Raw genomic sequence first — 21,552 nt, forward strand, 5'->3', positions numbered from 1 at the left:
GCTCAACTAAGAATAATATTATATAATATTGATAATTATGTAAATATTACAAAGTAGTTGAATCAAAATTATGTGGGAGGAATAGGAGAAAAGAGTGAGTGAAAGGAGGAACAGGAGAGAAACTGTGTGTGTTATGGGGATGGCAATGGGTTAGAAAGCTAAATCTTCATCTTCCATAATAGGAAGTCAATGGATAATACCTAAAATGGAAAAAAAAATCCATAAAAAGCAGTCTAAGCATATTATTTAGAAACACAGAGTTAAAGAACAGATTAAACAGTTAAGTTAAAAATTATTGTTATGGCCAGGGCACAGTGGCTCACACCTGTAATCTCAGCACTTTGGGAGGCCAAGGCAGGTGGATCACTTGATGCCAGGAGTTTGAGACCAGCCTGGCCAACACATTGAAACCTAGTCTCTACTAAAAATACAAAAAAAAAAATTAGCCAGGGCATGGTGGCACATGCCTGTAATCCCAGCTACTCGGGAGGCTGAGGCACGAGAATTGCTTGAACCCAGGAGGCGGAGGTTACAGTGAGCTGAGATTGCACCACTGCACTCCAGCCTGGTGACAGAGCAAGACTATGTCTCAAAAAAATACGTGTGTGTGTGTGTGTGTGTGTGTGTGTGTATAAATAAAAACTTTTAGGGATAATATATATTATATATAAAATATATATATAACAGGGATAATATATATGTGTATATATATATACACACATATATATACATATATAATGTAACTATATATATTGTTATGGGGAGGAGACATTAAGGATGGGATAGAGCAGAGGACTATAATTTTCCTATAAGTTTATGGTATTATTTAACTTTTAAAAATTATGTACATGTATTACTTTGAAAACGAATTAAATTTAAATTTCAAAAATAACTTCTCCAAAGCCATATAGCCAGTAAGTGGTGAGGCAGCCATCTGAATGTGGGCAACCTAATTCCAGCGCCCATGCTTTCAGCCAATATACACCTCTCCTTGTGTTGATAATACACAAAAATAATGGCCCCTATTCAGGATCAGGCATTGGTGGTAACTGCATAAAGGTGGCGTGAACAAGTCTTCCTTATTCTCTAACAATATCAGGTGCCAGTCAAGAGACAGGCAGACAGCAGGACAATGGTTGGAAAGACTGGTTGCTGAAAATGTTATCAGAGGAACTTTTGAGTGAGAAACATTAAAATTTTGTATTTTGAACAGTTTAAAGGGTTCAAGCCAACAGTTTGTTTTCAGGGAAACATTTAAAGGCTCAGTTGGTCAAATATGAGCCCAAGAAATAAAGTAAATAAGTAAAAAATAAAGAGGTTCAGGTGATATGATTTGATTGGCTAGAAGAACGCAAAACACTTCATGGAAGGGTGGAGTCTACAGTGATTTCTCTAACCCTGCTAGTCAAAGGAGATTTTAGATCCTGACATTTGACAAGTGAGATAAATTCAATACTGTCTCAATCAAGAACTGTGCTTCCCATCTCTCCACTATTACCTACTCATTCACAATTTCTGTTGGTGGCCAAGATGCTAGCTGTGGCATGGGGCTTGGGAGGATGGAGTTGACAGCTCCTTTTAGGCAGTACCAAAAAAGCTTTTGTTGCAAGGTGATCCACAAAGATCACTCCCATATCACTAACATAAGCAGAATGATTACCATTTCCACCTGCCATGCACACATCCTCTGGGTGCCCCACAGAGGCCTGTTTCCCTGAAAGTTTTATGTGATGCTGCTGGGAGGTGGGGAGGAAAAGGGCAAAGAAAATGAAATTAACATGAGGAGTGGATTCAAAGACTCCATCTCTAAGTGTTCACAAGTAAAATCCTTTGAAAGATTTTCAGTATTTAGAGAAAAAGAACAATGTCAACTTTTTGAATACATTTATGTCAAATAATAGGATTTGGAATGCCTCTGCCTGGTGCCTAGAAATTTAACCGTAGAAAAACGAAGGCTTCAGTTTAAATGCTTAATTGTGCTTTTTTATAGCCACCATAAGAGTTTTATAAATTAACTTATTTTTGTCCTTTGAAGGGAATGTTTAAAAATATCTAGGAGAGAGCCCATCTCAACAGGCTAACATATTGGCATGGATTAAGTGACAAGCAGAGAGAAAAATAAAAAGCAACTGACAAAAAGACACAACACGATACTGGATAGGGCAGGTTTTTTTTCACTTAATATATCTTAGAAATCTCTGCATGTCAAGACACAAAGGTCTACCATGTTCTTTTAATGGCTACATGGTGTTCCATTTTACGTGTGCATCAACTTATTTAACCAATCCCCTACTGACGAACATTCAAGTTTCTTCCAACAATCTCAGTTATAAACACAGTAGCAATTAAAATCCTTACACATATATTTTTTGTTCACTTTCCTAATTACAGCTTTAGGTTAAATCTACTTGGAGATTTACAACACTCTAGGGACTCTCTTTCAAGGAAGCAAAAGGTAAAGTTCTCCCCTGCTACGATTAAAGGACTGAAACAAATTCTGACTGCTGAGTCTACTGGTTCCACCAAACTGAACAATGAAGAATCCCTATTTTGGCTAATAAGAGATGCTAATTATTATTTCTTTCAGAGATGGTTCCTGGCTTACTAGGGTTAAGTGTGCAAACATAAAAAAGATCTGTAATTATCCTTTAAAAGTATACGTGAGTTCTGTAGATTTGGGCTCACAAAGGCGGAGCACTGGGAGACTGGTGTGGATTTTTGCCACTCAGATAAAGTATGAAGAAGCTTTTTTGCCCCTGGACTGAGCTGTAGTTCTTTCTCTGATCTATCTTGGCCTTTTCTGAACTCCCCGCTACTGAACTATGCAAATAAAAGGAAGCTACAAGGACCCATTGGAGAGAGAGGAATGAAGAGAAGGCCTGTTTTAAATACAAAAAGTTCTCTGTTTACAAACTTTCAATAAGACAAAACTTTGTGTGCTACCAGTCACTGGTGTTAGTGGTCAACTGCACAGTGTCATTCTGGACCTAAGCACAGAGATGAAGAATGCTTCATATCGATCTTAAACGAACTGTTCCGGAAAACAGAATAGATAATAATGTAACCACAGCAGTCTGGTTCAACTTTTATGTAACAAAGTTGTGAGTTGTTTTTCATTTGCCATGGATCCACAGGTTAAAGGTCACATAACCTGAGCATGCCCAGATGAACCAGGTATGTAACCATAGGCAGAACCTAAGTGCCTGGATTGAGGCGAGTGAATGGAATTTAGAAATGGATACCACATGGCAGGATCCAGGATCCAATCAGATCGAGCTGTGGCATCACTGCATGGCAGGATCCAGTCAGATCATGCCTCTGATATCAATTCGTTGCAAGATCCAATCAGATCATGCCTCATTACCCTATGCTTATAAAACCTGACCCAGCCCTTTGCTCAGAGACACTGCTTTGGGAACTATCTCCAGTGTTCTCCTTACTTGTTACAAGTAATAAAATCCCCTTGCTAAATCCTCCTTGGCTGTGGTCATTGGGTTGGTACCTGTCAAGTGACCAAACCCACTCATGTGGGCAACAACAATAAGAAGATATTTTATGAGCCTGGTGTAACCTTGTACTCAAATCAGATAAGGATTTTATAAAAAGCAAAATTATATGCCATTTTTCACCTATGAACATAGATATAAAAATACTAACTACAGTACTTACAAACTGAATCCAATATTAAAAAGCATATCATATCAAGCACATGAGCAAATGGAGTTTATATCATAAATAAAAGGGTAGTTTAATATTACAAAATATATTAATATAACTTGTCCCATTAATAGATTAAGGAACAAAAAGCATATGAGTGTCTTAATAGATACAGAAAGAACATTTGATATAATTCAATATTCATTACAAAACTTAAACATGATAAAGTGTTTCTATTAATTTTTTTTTTTTTTTTTTTTTTACAGACAGAGTTGTACCCTGTTGCCCACCCTGGAGTGCAATGATGTGATCATAGCTCACTGCAGCTTCAAACTCCTGGGCTCAAGTGATCCTTTTGCCTTAGCCTCCTGTGTATCTGGGACTACAGGCATGTGCCACCATGCCCAGCTAATTTTTAATTTTTTTTTGTAGAGGTGGGGTCTCACTATGTTGCCCAGGCTGGCCTTGAACTCCTGGGCTCAAGTGATCCTCTCATCTCAGCCTCCTGAGTAGCTGAGACTACAGGCCTGGGACTACAGGTGTGCACCACCACACCCATTACAAAGTGTTATACCATGTTCATGGATAAAAATGACTTACATGTTTAAAGATGTCAGTTGTTCCTGAAGTAAATATAAATTCAATGTATATCCAGTAAATATAAAGCAGATTTTTGGTTTCTGTAACTAAAATTCTTATGAAACAGTGATGTTAAAATTCACTTGAAAACATGAAGGGACAAGAACAGACAAGGAAAATTTGAAGAACTCTATGGGAACAGGGCTTCCCTACTAGATACCAAGACAGACTAAAGTTACAATGGTTAAGACAACAGGATATTAGAGAAGCCAATGGAATAGAAGAGCGCAGAACAAACCTACGTAATTTGATTACATAAAAATTAAATTTTTAATTTTTTAAATTAAAAATTAAACAACAACAAAAACAACTTCCATTTAACAAGACAGGACAAATAGTGTCTTTGGGAAAAGCCTTTGTGAACCTACCTTATTTAAAAATAAAGTTGCTTCTAAACTAATAACATTTAGGTCAAGCTACTCAATAGTAGAAATGATTATACAAAAGTAGTATAGCTTGGTGGTTGAAATACAGATGCTGGCATCAGACTTATTGGGTGTGTGTCCTGGTTCTGTTACCTAATTGTTGTGTGACTCTGATGAGCAAGTTATTCTGCTTCAGTTTCCCTATTTGTCAAATGGAGACAAATACTGTGGCATTGTGGGGATTAAATCAATTAACAACTGTAAAGTGCCCTGGTATAATGATGATGTATTTGTTATTAGGGTTCGAGTGTCATTAAGGATTGTTACTGTTATTGCATCACTACTGTTACCTTACGTTTACATAACACTTTACAAATTTTCAACCATTTTTCATCTCTGCCATCTCATTCTACCATCAGAGCACCTACATGGATACAGAGATAGAAGGTTCCAGCTTACAGTAACCATGAGCCTGGTTTTTCAACTATAAAATGAGAGGATAATCACCAAGGCTCCTTTTGGCTCTAAAAACTCATTTCTATTTTACAAGAAAGAAATTTGAGGCAAAGAGATATTAACTGACTTGCCTTAGGTCATAGACAAGTTACTAGCAGTTAGGATTAAAACCTAGGTCTCCCAGATTAATTTGCATTTCAAAGATATAATAATAATAATTTCCCCAGACTCTCCCTGTATCTAAATTTCTTCTTGGAATTGTAAGCAGATACTTAGGAAGGTAATTCACTTGGGGACCATTTAGAATATTACAGATACATTCCAATGACTAGAAGCACCTAACTCATTACTAGGGAGAGAGGGAGTGGAGATACACATCTTTTGTGAACAACATTAACACAGGTAATGGTAATACCAGTAATAATAAAGGAGAAAGAATTACCTGGGCAAGCAGACCCGGTTGGATCTGAAGAGGCTGAGCTCCTGGGGCTTGAGTGACGATGGGAACTGCATTTTCCATTCGCACCGAGTAGCCAGCGTGCTTAGAGGGAGAGGCCTGCAAGCCTGTTCCAGACAGTGTGAGGGAGAGAAGGGTTAGCTGAGACGCTGTGAACAGCTGGATGAAGAGAACCTTCCTGGCCAGTTATGTCATCTTTCAGCTTCCCTTTGCACTGGTCACCGACAACAACCAGGTATTGCCTGGTCCTTGGAAGTCTCCCCTTTGGCTTCTAACAAATTAAAAAACAAAACTCCTCCTGAAATCTTGAATGTCCTCAAAGGCTAGAAGGTCAAATTAAGGAGGCTGTAAGGCCAAAAGTAGGACAGTTATGCTGGCAGATTACAACAGGAAAACAAGGGCTTCTGACCATCAAGATGTACCTGTGTATGTCAAAATAAGGGGTGTTGGGGAGATGTATGAACCCATTTGGAATTGCATTGATTGTAACCACACAGTTTTACACCATGAGGCTTGCAAAAATAAATTCTTAAGCTTTCTGGGTAAATTGTAACAAAGTACACAGTCTAGCTTCTTAGAGTCTACAGGAGAGGAGTGCTGGGGTCATGGCCAAAGAATCGTTTTGAGGAGGGGTCCCAGGGAAGTACTTTTCAGACTGATTGATATTCTTCATGGGAGCTGGGACTATGTCGGCTGTCAGAGATTGGCAGTTTTCTATAGATAACCCACACAGAGGATATTTCATGCGAGGAAAAGCAAGAGCTGACATCAGCATAACAATGAAAGCACAAACAATGTACTTATTTACAGACAGCTGGCCAGGGACACAGTCCCTGGCAGGTGTGAGAGTCACAAAGGATTGACTTGGTGCTGAGGCATAAGCCCTATTGTTTCTAGGTTGGCCACAGTAGGAGAGAAGCCCTCAAGTTCAGTAATACCAGCGCTCTCACTGGAAGAAATGAGGAGGGCCTTTCTCCATGAAAATGAGCGTGACAGAAAACTGCAGGTGCCGGAGCCCCAGAGGCCGTTCTATAAGAAGCAGGTGAAAGGCTGTGGCTGCTCAACCTTACCTTGGAAGCCGGGGGGACACACGATGAGAGCTTGCTGGAACGGGTCAGGCCGGGCACAAATCTGGGCTGTTCCTGTCTGCAGGGGCATGCTCCGCTGGGCCACTGCAGCCATGGATGCCGCTGAGGGCTGGTAGAGTGTAGATGGGTAGTTTAGTATGGAGACTTCGGGATTGGCTAAGGAAATAGTGGCACTGGTAGAGGAGGGAGCCTAAAGGAGTGATGGGGATTAAACAAAAATAAACAAAAATAAAAAATGAGGGAGGTGGCATGTTGGGAGACACGAATCTAAATCAAATAAATGAACTCAAAGAAGAACAAACAAACAAAAACTAAGAGCAGAAAGGCAAAAGCAGAGAGGAGTGGAAACACGATTGAAAGTCGCAGGGAAAAGCAGGTCCCTGAAAACATGGCAGACAGTCACCTTGGTGTTCACATTCAGACTTGCTCCTGGCATTTGTGAGGCCCAGATAAGAGGACACACGGATGCCTGCTACCATGTCTAAATGCTGAAAAGGCTAAAAATTAGGCTAGAAAACTGTTTAATAAAATGTTCTGCCTTTTCATTTTGACAAATACACCTTCCCAATAACCGGGAAGACCAGGCGTGAGTTGAGGACTATGGGATTCCTTGGGTTCTGTGCTGACACATGGTGACAGGGAGAGAGCTGGACCTTGCCCTCCTTCTCTCTGCCCAAGCCCCATTCCATCCCACAACACGATGAGCTCTGGGTGCCTGGACCTGCCAGCCTGCATGTCCAAGCTCTGCTCACACTCCCCTCGGGCCTGATGGGTGCAGTCCACATGTGGGAGGACAAATCCAGGGGGAGGCTCTTGCAGGCCCTAAAGGGCTATGGTCTCAGTACCCAGAGCTTGGCACAGAAGCACATGCAACAGGCGGAGAGCAGGACCGAAGAGGGGCTCAGGACTATGGGCAGTACTGTTTATAGATGTCCTTAGATGGCTGCAAAGAAGGTTACTGCTTAGAGAAGTACAGGAGATGTATGCAGAGAGGGAGAGGGACATGCTGAGCCTGGGGCTTTGTGTCTGCATCCCATGCATTCATGTTGGTATGCAGTGACAAAGCCTGGCAGATAGAAAAGATGCTGGTGTGTCCAGATAACTGAAATGGAGGTGGCTTTGACAAACACAAGCCATTGACATTATGTCCTCTCGCCTTTCTTTTTCAGAAAAAGACATCACTTGAGACTGAACTTGCATGAAAAATGAGGCTGTATAAGGAAAATAAATTTGAACTTTGGAATTCTCCAGTTTCCCCTATCTTAGCCTTCATACTGATCCTTTAGCAAGATAGGTGGTTACCAGTGGTTTCACATTCAGCACTGTCTACAAGAGGTTTTGCCTCTAGAAGTTACAAGGACCAGGGAATACACAGGAAGAAACCACGAGGATATCTTGGACACAAATAGAATTTCAAGTAGGGTGTGTATGGATGTCACATTTGATAAAAAGGACAAAGTCTTATTTTACATATGTTTTCTATACTTAGATTTTGTGCTAAATTTCATTGCAAAGCAAATTGATTTGTTTGAAAATAATCATGAAATTGAGTGGCACAGATGTCTGCTTTTAAGCCACATATTTTAAAGTGGGTGTGCTTTTGCAGCGTCGCATAGTCTGCTTGGGACACGTGTGTACATATGTGGGCATCAGTGTCTGTGTTTTGTCAGATGACATGATTTGTATTTCCTGTTTTCTCCATATCGCGATCTCTTCCGGAGGCTTCTTCCCCCTCAACCCTCCACATTCCCCATGGTCTGCTCATATCTAGACTCCCCCCAGCCCTTAGCCCCTGTGGGTGTCCCTGCTGGGGGTCCTGGCACTTGTATCCTCTAGGTTCCCAAACTTGTGCTTGGTGGTTCCACCTTCTTGCCAGCCACTGCTCCTGCTGCTGCTTCCTTCCTGATGTCCCTGGAATCCACTGACTCTTTTCAGTTGTGACTTCCTGGTGCCTGGGACCTATAAGGCCCTGACTAGAAATGTTCTGGTCTCTACTTCTCTTCCGGCCTTCTTGAGCACAGAGGGTAGATCATTCTTTCCAAAAGACACCTTTGTGCATGTCAGCACCCCTGCTCCAAAATCCCAATTACAGCTTGATGAACATGGTATGCGCCTGGTCTAGTGCCCTGTTTTCCCTGGTTTGGCCAACCTTACCTTCTAGACTTATCTCCCTCTGCTCTCCACTCTTCTGACACCAAGATTAGTTTACTCATTGTTTTCCAAGCATACTGTGAGCACAGGCCTTTCCCTTCATACAAGCTCTCTGACCCATAGCATTCTCTCCAAGCCTTTGGGCTTTAAGGCCTAGCCTGGGTCCCACGTGCCCCACTGTGAAACCCTTTCAGACACCATTAATGGAAATGAATTGCTCCTTCCTTTGCTATCACACAGTACAATATAGCCTTCTAGCCCAGCTCCTGTTACAATCTGCCTTACAGTACAGTTGGTCTTTTCAGCCTAAAGTCTCCTGGGAGGGAGGGGCTGTGTCTTAGTGGTGTTTTCCTCCAGCCTGCAGTGGTCTCTCCTTCCTCTCGATTCCGTAACACATAATCTGTTTGTCTACCTGGCCCCTAGTGCATGCTATTCTGCATTTTGATTGAACTATTTTTGCTTACAGCCTGTCTCACCATGGAGACCATGAGCTCCTTGAGAGGCTGAATCTTCCAGCTCTGTAGACTCAAGGACAAATGGCACTTGTATCCTGATATGGACCCAGTCTCCAGTGTGACCATCAGACATGCATAAGGTTTTCCCCTAGTTTCTAACCCTGCTTAAGGACCAGTTGAAGAAGCCCATGTGAGGGCAACAAAAAGTTTTCTACTTCTGTATACCCTCCTTTAGCTCTCAGAAAGGTAACTAGCCTATCACTTGCCAGAGAGGAGCACACAGAGAACTGGGAAGAGCTCTTGCAGCTGACAGATAGTAATAACAAGAAAAAACAAGTTAAAAAAAATCAGAGACTGGGGTCTTGCTATGTTGCCCAGGCTGGACTTGAACTCCTGACTCAAGTGGTCCTCCCATTTCAGCCTTCCAAATAGCTAGGATTACACGTGTGCACCACTGTGCCTAGTGAAAAAGCAAGTTTATTGATGACACAGGTTTTCCAAAAATGGAAGAAGTGATTCCTGGAAGCAGTTGTAGTAGATGTTCAAATGGTTCCAGAAGGAAGGGGTTTGAGCTTGGTCTATAAACTCAAATTCAAATTCTTGGTAGAAGGCTAGGTCCAAATAATAGAATTCCACGGAAATGTTAGAGAAGTTGCTGATCCACATGATAAACAAGGAATAGCTGAGAGAAGACTTATTATTCAACATGTTACCAACTGGGTAACCTGAAAGTTTTAGAAAGTAGAGGAAGTCAGCTGCCTTGAGACTTAACAGGTTATGAATTATTGGCCCAGCTTCCTTGAGACCTAAAGGATTGTAGATTCATGATCATTTGGGAAATGGTTCTTTGGTTAGTCTACTGGATATATGTTAAAGGTAGCAAGAGATTCTTTAAGTAGTTTAATGTCCTTCAACTTCTAACATAAAACTATGCATATATTTTATTGCTTCTAAATATCTAAATGGGCAAACAGCTCCAAGGAGCTCATGCAGAAAGCTAGCTACTAGAACCAGCAATGAACGGAAGAAGTCTTATTGGATTTAAAGAGCAGACATCACCTAGGAAAGGCATTTGGGGACCTCCATAAGACTTACTTAAGACTTACTTATGCTGCTGTGTATGTATATTTTAAGAGTCCAGACTCTGAAGCCAGATTGCTGGCTGCAAAGCCTAAGCCCACCTCTCATGAACGAGCAAGGGCCTTGGGTAAGAGAATTAATCACTCGGTGCCTCAGTTTCCTCCTCTAAAATGGAAATGATAAAAATAAAACCTATCTCACAACATTGCTGGGAGGATTAAGAGTTATGGTACACTTAGTAAAGCCTGGCACATAATAAGTGTTAGCTATTAGTAATGATGTTATTTAATAACAACAGTATCAGTGGAGGGAAAGCATGCCTTAGTGCTTAAGGCTAGGTGTGTCCTGAGTAATTTTTTTTTCCTGATGTATTCAAAAGTAGGGAGTAGTAGAATCCAATGCAAGAGAACGGAAATCCTGTTCTTGGACCCTTTGCTTTTGTGGGATGTCATTTTCCCTTACCCACGACTCTAGCCCAAGCATCACACTAAGTTACCAGCTACTCCTACTTCACCCCAGTCCCAAGCCAGATCTGGATGGTCTCAGTGCCGTGGAGAAGACGGGTGTTCTTATTTGACAACTGCCTTTTGATGAGCAACCCTTTTAGTTTTGCAGAGTCTTTGCAACACCCTTTGGAGTGGATATGCTGGCTGTCATATCACCAGCAAGATGGCGGTGGCCCCCCACCCCCCGTCTGGTCAGGGACCACAGTTCTCCAGCCTGGCAGAAAGACATCCATGGGAAGGACAGCCTGCTGGGGAGACTCCACCTGACATGACGCCTGCATTGGAGGGGTGCTCCTTCCTCCTGTTTCACAGATGCCTTTGATACCTGATGGGGCAGATGGCAGATGGGGACAGGTAGTTTGGGGTTAGGGAGTTAAGACCAGGTGTCTCATGAGGGCTGGTGGGAGAAACAAATGTCTTCAAGGAGGTAATGAACAAAACCATGCTGATTTTTGTCAAGAAGCTCACAGGTCTGGCTATGGATGCCTTAGCCTTAGGGCTGGGCAAGGTTAGTTTTCAGACTCCCAACAGCTCTTTCACCCTAAGGAGAGCTTCAAGAATGCAAACGGCCCCCAGAGGGCAGCAGATACCAGGTGGCGTCCCCTAGAATTTGGGCAAAGGGAGATGGCAGGCTGGGAAGAAAAGCTAGGCCTGAGCAGGCCAATGTGCCACAAGGATGGCCTAGGGGAAAAGGCTGGGAAGGGGAGCGGCTGAAAAGCAGGGGGCAGTGACTCTTCAGTGACAGGAGGGACCTTTCAAAAAGAATGGACATAAGGTATTCACATTTCAGGTACACACACATCCACACAGAAGTCTTTTCATTCCAGATTGATATTAAGGCCAAAAATCTGGGGGCCCTTCTTTGGGGGAACCAGGAAGATTGAAAGATGGGAGTAGGAGTTACAGTTTCTCAGACACTAGAGGCAGTCTCAGCTCAGACTTGGAGATTATTCATTCAATAAATATTGCCTGGGTGTCATCCAAGTTTCAAGCAGTATGTTAGCTGCTCCTTCTGCCAATTTCCTGGAAATCTGTGGGAAGAAAACCTTAGCTTCCTGATCCCATTTAGTTCCAGCTGCTGGGATTCTGGTGACAGGCTGATGAACTGATTTTCTCCATGACTCGGAGAAAGGACAGGGTTTATCTGTCCCAAAAGGAGATCAGGTAGATCCGCCATGTGGGGACGAGGGGAAGGGCCTGAACTGGGTGATTCCCTGAGTCCTTCCCAGTTCTAGAATCTTTATTTTTTTTAGATTAAATCCATGTTTCCATGATCTTTTTCTTTGTTTTTTGAGACGGGGTCTCACTCTGTCCCCTAGGCTGGAATGCAATGACATAATCATAGTTCACTGTAGCCCTGAAGTCCTGGGCTCAAGCACTTCTCTCACCTCTGCCTCCTGAGTAGCTGAGACTATAGGCATGCACCACCATACCCAGCTAATTTTTTGTATTTTCTGTAGAGATGGCGTCTCACTGTGTTGCCCAGGCTACTCTTGAACTTCCTGGCTTTAAGTGATCCTCCCACCCTGGACTCCCAAAGTGCTGGGGTTATAGGCATGAGCCACTGTGCCTGGCCAGTTCTGGAATTCTTTACCAGGCACATATCAGGCATAAAAGGATCATAGCACCCCCTTCCCCCTATTCCCACATCAGGACAGAGGAAAGCAGTAAGGGGAACCATTTCAGAGAATGGCCCTCACCAGTCCTTTCTAGGACCTGTCAATGGGGCCAGAAGTCAACACAAAATGTGCCTGGGTCCCTCAAAAGAAATAACCTTGGATGCAAATACTTTGTTTAGTTGTTGAATATGACAGCAGGAATTTTGCCTCCTGACTAGGTATGATGGAAAATACAAGTCCTGAGGCTCACACTGTGCAGCCCCGCCTCTCCTTCCCTTCTGTTTCCCACTTACCTGGTTGTGGACAGTGGTCAGCTGGTTGTTAAAGGTCATGGTCAGGTTGGTGGATGTGCTGGGGGCCACGTGCGTGATGAAAGGGGTTTTGCTCTGGTTCACCGTGTCATACATATTCACCCGACGCTTGCAGATCTCCATGTTCTGGAAACATGATTTGACGCTGTTCATGCAAAAGGCAGAGGCATATTGAGACATAAGGGGAGGGGAAGAGGGTAACATGGGATGAAGGGGAGAAAACAAAGAAAAGGAGAGAAGGGTTAATTCAGTAAACAGGACAAGCAGGGAAACTAAACTTTAGGTCTAAGTTTCTTGGATTGCTTGTGCAAAGCCTGTGCATTTGCAACAGGCACGGTTATTCAGATGAATTTTCTCCAATGCCCTACTACCCTTTCTCCATATAGGTTCTATATATCACAACAAAACTGACTGCTCACACTGCATTCTCGTTATCAGGTCCACCTGCAGCGTCACTGCTCATTCTCAACTCTCAGCCTGGTTTCTGGCCCATAAACCAATGTATAAGCTCTCTGAATGGGAACATTAACTAGTCACTTATAACCTGCCTCCACCTTTCCCAAAGACAACCCTTGTAGTCACCTGCTTCAGCTACCCTGGGTCACCAGCACCACCTAGGGGACGGCCAAGGAACTCTCCAACCCAGTATTGTGACCCTATTGCCACACTTTCTCCCACAGGGGTTGTGCAGGTAGGTAATGGAAACAGTAATAATACTAATAATTAATAATAGTGGTTAACATTTATTAGTGTCCTAATAATAATACTCTGCAACCTCTCACTCGGTCCGGCGACATCCATAAGACGGAGACATGATTCTCGTCCCTACTTCACGAGTAAGGCTGAAGCTTAGGGAGGTAGGGAGTTTGCGGAGGATAGGTAATCACTGGCTACCTTTGTGTATACACATACGTCCTCTTTCACCAACTTCAGCCTTCATTTTCTTGTCTAAGTCTTGTCCAGTTACATGAAATAGAAATTTTCTCCTTTTCTTCCCCCATTGCATCTGTGTATCAAAACAAAACCCCAACTACAAAAGTAAAGTATAAAAGTGGAGCTGAAACCAGCATCAGGGAAAAGGAAAGCCACAAGTGGCTTCAGCCACCCAAATTCCTGAAAATCGACCAAAAAGTGTCCTTCAGAATTTATACAGCACTTCTCATTCATTTCTTGTAGTTAAACTTACTTTTCCTCAAATGCTAATATTCAAGATAATAAAATCCCTTTTAGTCTGGGTGGGGTGGCTCACGCCTTAATCCCAGCACTTTGGGAGGTCAAGGTGGGTGGAGTCCAAGAGCTCAAGACCAGCTTGGACAACATAGGGAGATCCTATTCTCTACCAAAAAAATATAAAAATTAGCTGGCTGTGGTGGCACGTGCGCATGGTCCCAGCTACTTAGGAGGCTGAGGTCGGAGAATCACTTGAGCCTGTGAGGTCGAGGCTACAGTGAGTCATGATTAGGCCTCTATATTCCAGTCTGGGTGACAGGGAGAGACCCTGTCTCAGAAAAAAAAAAAAAAAAAATTAAAAGAAAAAGAAAAAAACTCATTTAATTTTCAACTCAAAATGTCTATTTTAATTATAAAAAAAGTAATAACTGAATGAGTAAAATAAAAGTTTTCTACTATTTTAGGATTACAAATGTGTACTACTTCAGTACTCTGTGGGTATGCTATCTTTGGGGCTAAGCAGGTGTCTGTGGGCTATTCCCAAACATCCTGTGAAAAATGCATTCCAAGTTTCAAATGACTGACTGAGACGCAACTTAGAGAGTCCTACTTCTTTCTAAGATTCTGACCACTTACACTGGCTGCGTCATGCACACGACATAACCATTTACCGACTGATGATGCTGAAGAGAAAAGAAAACATATTCTGCGGTATCCAATAGCTAAAAATACTCCTAATAATGCTGTTAATGCCAGTGTTTTCAGCTCCTACTAAGTACCAAGGTCTTGTGCGTGGAGGCTGTAGCATAAAACCAATGCATTTTATATTCTTTTTGGAATGGGCTTAAAGCATTTGGTTTCATGACAATTCAACACAAAATTTTCATACTCCTTCAGAATTTTCCAACTGAAATATTTCAAGTTTTGGGTTTTAGGAAAGGGCAAGTCCTTTCACTTTAGGTTTATAAGAAGATTGGTTTTTAAAAAATTGTGCACTGGAATCCTGGTATGGAGAAAGGAGTGGGGTCTCTTTCACCTAGTAATCCAGTAGCTGTGGCTCAGCTCCCAGGGCGGGGGCGCTACAGCTGCATGGGCCTGGAGGTTTATCCTTGCCCTGGAGTTCTTCAAGGTTTTCCCAGCAAGTTCTAGAGAACTTTAGGGATCAGGCCTACTTTCAGGCAAGCCTAGGTGTGTTCAGAGACCCACCTTTCCTTCTTAGGCTAATTTCTGAGTTCTGACTTGTCAGTGCCCCTCTTGGGTCCCAGATGAAGTTCTGAATTGGTTGCTGATGCTCACGGTCTCCATGTGACCAAGCCATGAAACACTCTACTGATTCTTCCTTACAGAACCCAGAGGTGGAAGGACTCTGAGGTCATTAAAGCCCCAGGCTTTATGGGGGTGACTATCTGACTGTTTTGGTGCAGACGGCTAAGAGGACCTCTGTAGAGGGCACCCCTATCCTCAGTCTCCTATCCGTAGCTGTTTCTCAGTCATCCCATTTTACCCGTGATATCTAAAGACTGAAATCGTGGGAGCCCTATCCAGTAAATTGCCAAGTCTGCCTTTCTTCTTCTTGTGGTACAGACGTACAGCTCTGTGGCTGACCCCTATGGCACTCAGAAACAGGACAAATCCAGGCCAGGCACAGTGGCTCACGCCTGTAATCCCAGCACTTTGGGAGGCTCAGGCGGGCAGATCACCTGAGGTCAGGAGCTCGAGACCAGCCTGGCCAACATGGTGAAACCCTGTCTCTATTAAAAATACAAAAATTAGTCGGGTGTGGTGCGTGTGCCTGTAGTTCCAGCTACTCGGGAGGCTGAGGCAGGAGAATCGCTTGAACCTGGGAGGTGGAGGCTGCAGTGACGCAGTGAGCAAAGATCGTACTGCTGCACTCCAACCTGTGCAACAGAGTGAGACTCTACTTCAAAAAAAAAAAAAAAGAAAAAAAGGACAAATCCCGTAACAAGAGTAGGGGAGGGATGGGTCCAGATTCCTTCTTTGTACCGGAGTTTAGTTGTTTCAAGCATGGTTTTACATTAAAGAGGCACTATCTGTTTGTTGCAATGCCATTTGACTTGCTTCACTGATAGTAAGGCACAGAAATGAAATGGAGGAACCACTATCCATGGTGGTGCCACCCACTCACTTCCTGTAGGCCAGAAAGGGGCAAGTCCAGCCTTGAGACCCAGCCCCCTCTGACTCTGGAGACCGCAGGGCCCGCCATGATACGCACAATTCTCACATCTCCAGGCTCTTCTCACAGGATTCCCTTCCCCTCCTGATCCTTATAGAATCTGTTGCTCTCTTGAGCACACCCCTTTTCCCTGCAGACGTAGGATGTGATTAGTTATTCTTTTACATCCCAAGTACCTCAGGGTTGAGAGGCTGAAGTGAGACCCTCCATTACCTTCCCATCCACCAACGGCTCCCTATTTTTTTTTTTTTTTTGACGGAGTCTCGCTCTGTCGCCCAGGCTGGAGTGCAGTGGCACTATCTCAGCTCACTGCAACCTCCGCCTCCTGGGTTCAAGCGATTCTTGTGCTTCAGCCTCCCAAGTAGCTGGGATTACAGAAGTGCGCCACCACGCTTGGCTAATTTTTGTATTTTTAGTAGAGATGGGGTTTTACCATGTTGGCCAGGCTGGTCTCGAGCTCCTGACCTCAGCTGATCCGCCCTCCTTGGCTTCCCAAAGTGCTGGGATTACAGGTGTGAGCCACTGCAACCGGCCATGACTTCGTTTCCTCTCCCCTTCATTCACTGAGGCCTTTGCCACTGACTGGACCTTCCTCTCCAAGCCTTTCCCTGCCTCGCTGGGAAGGCTTCAGAAGCCACAGGTCCCTTTTTAAATACCCTGGCTTCCTGCTTACTTCTCATGTCCAGTGACTCTTGTTCTCAACCCAGTACAGCCACTCATTCCCCGGACCGTCAAACCTGAAATTGCTCCACCTCCAGAAACTACAAGTTCAAGCATCCTGTTTTCCCAGCCACATTCTTCCTCCATCCGGCTCATTCCACTATGACTATGATAACCCTTCTCTGCATTGACCAGAACACCACGTTTACTTGGATCCCCTCCCATCTTCACTTCCTTTCCCTTTGGGCAAAGTCTCCAATAGCCATCATTCTGGATTACAGTTACTCTCTGGCTAGCCTCATCAGCTTCCTTGTCAATCTGTCTTCTTCTCTTATCAGCCTGGCAAAAATTCCACCTGGACAAACCTAGATCAGAAGACTCATCTGTCTTCTCTATGCCTTCACCTGGGGAGATGAGTTACACTATAAACGACTCATGTCGAACCTCAGGGCTCAACAATTCCACCGTATTTCTCTGGTCAGTTTGCTCTGCCACCTTCTGCTCCAGCTACCTAAACTTTCTACCCTTCTTAAACCACCCTCCACCTCGTTCTCAACAGATAACCTCATTGCCAACTTCTGAGAAGCAGAAGCTGTCTGACAGGACTCCCTCAACTTTTCTCCACGAGACCAGCACATACGCTGACATCCACATGCCCCTAGTCCATCTGTCCTTCCAATGACACTGGCCCATCCCTGTGCTCTGAACCCCGTCTTAAAAACAATCCCCTTGACCCCTCCCCAGTCACCCCTCTATTTCTTCTCTTGCATAGCCTCACTTCATGAAAGGTTGCTATTTCTTCACCTCTCACTTGGTCTTTCAACCTGCTAAACTGGTTTCTGCTTTTACCACTCCACTGAATGGCTGCCACTGCGTTACTGACAACTTGTGAGTTGTTAAACCAAATGGACATTTTTTTCCAGACTCATTTGACTTGTGTGGCAGCAGACAGATCTTTGCTCAACACAGATCTAACCAGCTATTCCCTTGCTGAAGAATCATTTAATGAGTTCTCATTGCTTTTTGGATCAAGATTAAAAACCTTAACATGTACGGCCTGCCCTGGCTGACTGGATGCCTCACTGTCTCACCTACTGCCTTCTGGGATGGGTGCATGGTCCTGCCCATGGGGGAGTGTCCTGTCCATACAGGCAATGCCCTGCCTGCACATGCCCATCCTCTTCCTCATCCTTCACAGGCCACTTCCTGGGAGTCTTCCTGGTTTGCCCCAAAATGAGGCTCCCCTGTGGGTATGCTCTCATCACACCTGATACTTGTCCTCGTAGCAGCCTGGTGATTCGGGCACCACTTGTTTTATACCATTCTCTCTCTTACGGACTGCAAGCTCCAGTGGGCAGGGCCGTCTGCTCTGCTCACCACTGTACCCCGGCACACAGCACGCTGAAGAAATGAATGAACAAATCCAAACCCAAACTAGACTGGGTCCACTCTGGGATGGTTCTGGGAGCAATCTTTGGCCCTGAGACTAGTTTTGCGCTACAGAGACTACCATTTCGGGCACCTCTCTTCCTGCACAGATACCCAGAGTCAGGTTCATCCAGCTCTGTGCTCTCCTCTTCCCTCCTTTTCGGTGTGAAGCCAACTGCAGGCCAGGGACCCAGTTCAGCCACTGCCCACTTTCTTTCTTTTTTTCTTTCTGAGATGGAGTCTAACTCTGTCGCCCAGGCTGGAGTGCAATGGTGCGATCTCGGCTCACTGCAACCTCTGCTTCCCAGGTTCAAGCAATTCTCCTGCTTCAGCCTCCCAAATAGCTGGGATTACAGGTGCGCCCCACCACACCCAGCTGATTTTTGTATTTTTAGTAGAGACAGGGTTTCACCATATTGGCCAGGCTGGTCTCCAACTCCTGACCTCAGGTGATCCACCTGCCTTGGCCTCCCAAAGTGCTAGGATTACAGGCATGAGACACCACGCCCAGCCCTGCCCACTTTCATAAATGTTTCACTAGAATGCAGCCTCACTCATCTGTTTATGCATTGCATCTGTGGCTGCTTTCAGCTACAGTGACAGCTGAGTAGTTGTTACCAAGACCTTATGGCCGTAAAACCTAAAATATTTAGTGTCTGGGCCTTTAAAGTTTGCCGATCCCTGGTACGAAGCATCAAGCAGGACACCTACTGTGTGCTGTGGGGAAAATCGAGTAAGTGTGTCATGGTGACAAAGGGATGGTTCAGGGTTTCGATTGGAGTGATTCTCTTGTCAGCGTCAATGGTCAGCATCTTCTTCAACAGGTCAATGAACTCCCGCCGGTCAGCCTTTTCTACCAACATGTCGCTCCCTTCCAAATCTGTCGTCATGTTCACCTGGACGCAAGTAAGGACAGGTTACCAAGGAAGACCCCAGCGTGCCTCCCCTCTCCTGGCTCCCCTTATTTTTTGCCCTGTAACTTCCTCCTGATCTCTCAAGCCCCCTTTCTCAGTTCCCAGGAACTCTGCCCCTATGGGAGGCACCACCCACATGTTGTCATTGCCCACAGGATGTGGCTTTTCTCTCTGCAGGAAAGGCAGAGAGGGGCTGTGCCCCAGGAAGGGGAGAGGGCTGCTGCTGGGACCTGCAAATATATCTGAATGACAGGATGTAAACTGCTCCTGCTTTCATCAGTTAAGTTGAAATGCAGCTTTCATCACTCCTCATTAAAAATAACCACAAGATGAAGAGTTCTGGAGACTGGTTGCATAACAATGGGAGTGTTAATACTATTGAACTGTACCCTTAGCAAAGGCTAAGATAATAAACTTTATGCTATGTGTGTGTTTGCCACAATTTTTAAAAAAGAGTCATGGCCAAGCAGTAGAAATAAGATACAAAAAAGTCTATGTATGTATGTATGTATGTATGTATGTATGTATGTATTTAACCTTTAGAGGGAAGTGGAAGGGCCTGAGTGTGCCCGTCCTCCACCTACAGCATATCATCCTTCTCATGGGTTCCCCAGTTAGGGCCAGAATTATTTTAGTCCCTGTGTTCAATGGAGTCACCTCTGGCCAAGACAGGCAGGATATCTGAACACAGGATTTTTCTTCCAAGGGTGAGTCTATACTAGGATCGACTTTAAAAGGCTTGTTTTGTGGTGATTTCTGTATTTTCCAGGACATGGTCTGGAAACCAATTTCAGTTTTCTCAGACAATCTAAGCTGCTAATCAACTGACAAGCACACTTTACTCAGAATCATGATTTTTGGTTATAGTCACCTACAGTAAGAGGGGTGCTAAGTGTTTACTGGTGTATAGCTTTGTTTCTCATTGCTTTAAAGAGAAAACTCACTTTGGGTTGTCCTGGTTTCAGACTAATTTTCACACTAAAAATAGCTGAAGTTCTAGAATTTTCTCTGGGGCACAAAGGTGAGAGCCTGCGGTCCCTGCCGGTGAGCTGAGACTGTGTAGCAGATTGAATTGTATCCCTCTAAAAGATATATTAAAGTCCCAGTCCCCAGTAGGTGTGAATGTGACCTTATTTGGAAATAGGGTCTTTGCAGATGTAATCATATTGAGTTAAGATGAGGTCATACTCAATTAGGGTGGGCCCAGTGACAAGGCAAGGGAGATGTGGACACAGAGGCACAGAGGAGACACAGGACAAAAGCCATGTGAAGAAGGAAGCAGAGATTAGAGGGATGCAGCTACAAGTCAAAGAACGCTGAGGATTGCCAGAGCTGCCAGAAGCTGGGAGACAGACACGGATGATCTTCCCCTATGGCCTTTACAGTGAACATGGGCCTGCTGAAGCCCAACTTCCAATTTCTGGCCTCCAGAACTGTGGGGGAATGAAAGTCTGTTGTCCTAAGCCATCCAGTTCATGGCACCTTCTAACATATACACTAAATTACGGGCATTAAACCCATGGGTACTAATGGGCTGGAATTCTTCTCATGATAACATCAGGCAGATAGGCCAGTACTATATTACAAGTGGGAACCAATACACTGGAATGATTGCTTTTTTTGAGACGGAGTTTTGATCTTCTTGTCCAGGCTGGAGTGCAGTGGTGTGATCTCGGCTCACTGCCTCCTGGGTTCAAGTGATTCTCCTGCCTCAGCCTCCCGAGTAGCTGAGATTACAGGTGCTCACCATCATGCCCAGCTAATTTTTGTATTTTTAGTAGAGACGGGGTTTCGCCATGTTGGCCAGGCTGGTCTCGAACTCCTGACCTAAGGTCATCCACTCGCCTCGGCCTCCCAAAGTGCTAGGATTACAGGCATGAGCCACCATGCCCGGCCAACTGGAACGATTTTAAAGGAGCTGGTATGAAGTTTTAAAAATGTTTCACACACCAAATGGCATTCTTACTAAGACTGGCTGTAACTATTTAAGGTCAAGGTCAACCACTGCAGTTGAATAATGTGGATTTCAACCAATTATCTTCTATTACTATTGCAGAAGTCTTGCTGCCCTTGGTTTTAAAGGGTTTACGTTGCATACTCACCCATGAAGCTTACCTGGGCCATATCATCTAAACAGTTGAAAATGTACTTTCTTGCTTCTTTTGACTTAATCCCTGTCTCTGCTTCATGGTCATCTGGTGTCTGTCAAGAGAGGCAAAAGCCAATTGATAACGTGACTTAGCTCCTCATCACTGGGACTCAAGCCTTGGAACTCCTGTGTCTCACAGAGGGTCTCTTTCCCACATTTCGGAAGAGATTTTGATTCTTCAATGACCTGCACACCTGCAATTCCCTTCTCTCTTCATCCACACCAACCCATCCTCCTCCTTCCCATGCACACG

At 44.2% G+C, this 21,552-nt stretch overlaps 1 protein-coding gene across 4 annotated transcripts in view; it reads right to left on the reverse strand.

Annotated features, from left to right (window-relative positions):
• The window catches only part of HIPK2 (homeodomain interacting protein kinase 2), a 217,499-nt gene that overhangs the window by 46,172 nt on the left and 149,775 nt on the right, over positions 1-21,552 (reverse strand). For 2 of the 4 annotated variants that reach the window (XM_031013361.3, XM_031013360.3), the window contains exons 5-9: positions 21,266-21,352; positions 18,948-19,132; positions 12,767-12,929; positions 6,645-6,852; positions 5,560-5,681 (exon numbers count right to left, since the gene is read on the reverse strand). In XM_031013361.3, coding sequence (XP_030869221.1) covers positions 5,560-5,681; positions 6,645-6,852; positions 12,767-12,929; positions 18,948-19,132; positions 21,266-21,352 — 765 coding nt within the window. The remainder of the gene's footprint in view (positions 1-5,559; positions 5,682-6,644; positions 6,853-12,766; positions 12,930-18,947; positions 19,133-21,265; positions 21,353-21,552) is intronic. The other 2 variants (XM_031013363.3, XM_031013362.3) reach the window with 1 other exon arrangement.

The sequence above is a fragment of the Gorilla gorilla genome, chromosome 6 (assembly GCF_029281585.2).
Source record: "Gorilla gorilla gorilla isolate KB3781 chromosome 6, NHGRI_mGorGor1-v2.1_pri, whole genome shotgun sequence".
Lineage (NCBI taxonomy): Eukaryota > Metazoa > Chordata > Mammalia > Primates > Hominidae > Gorilla > Gorilla gorilla.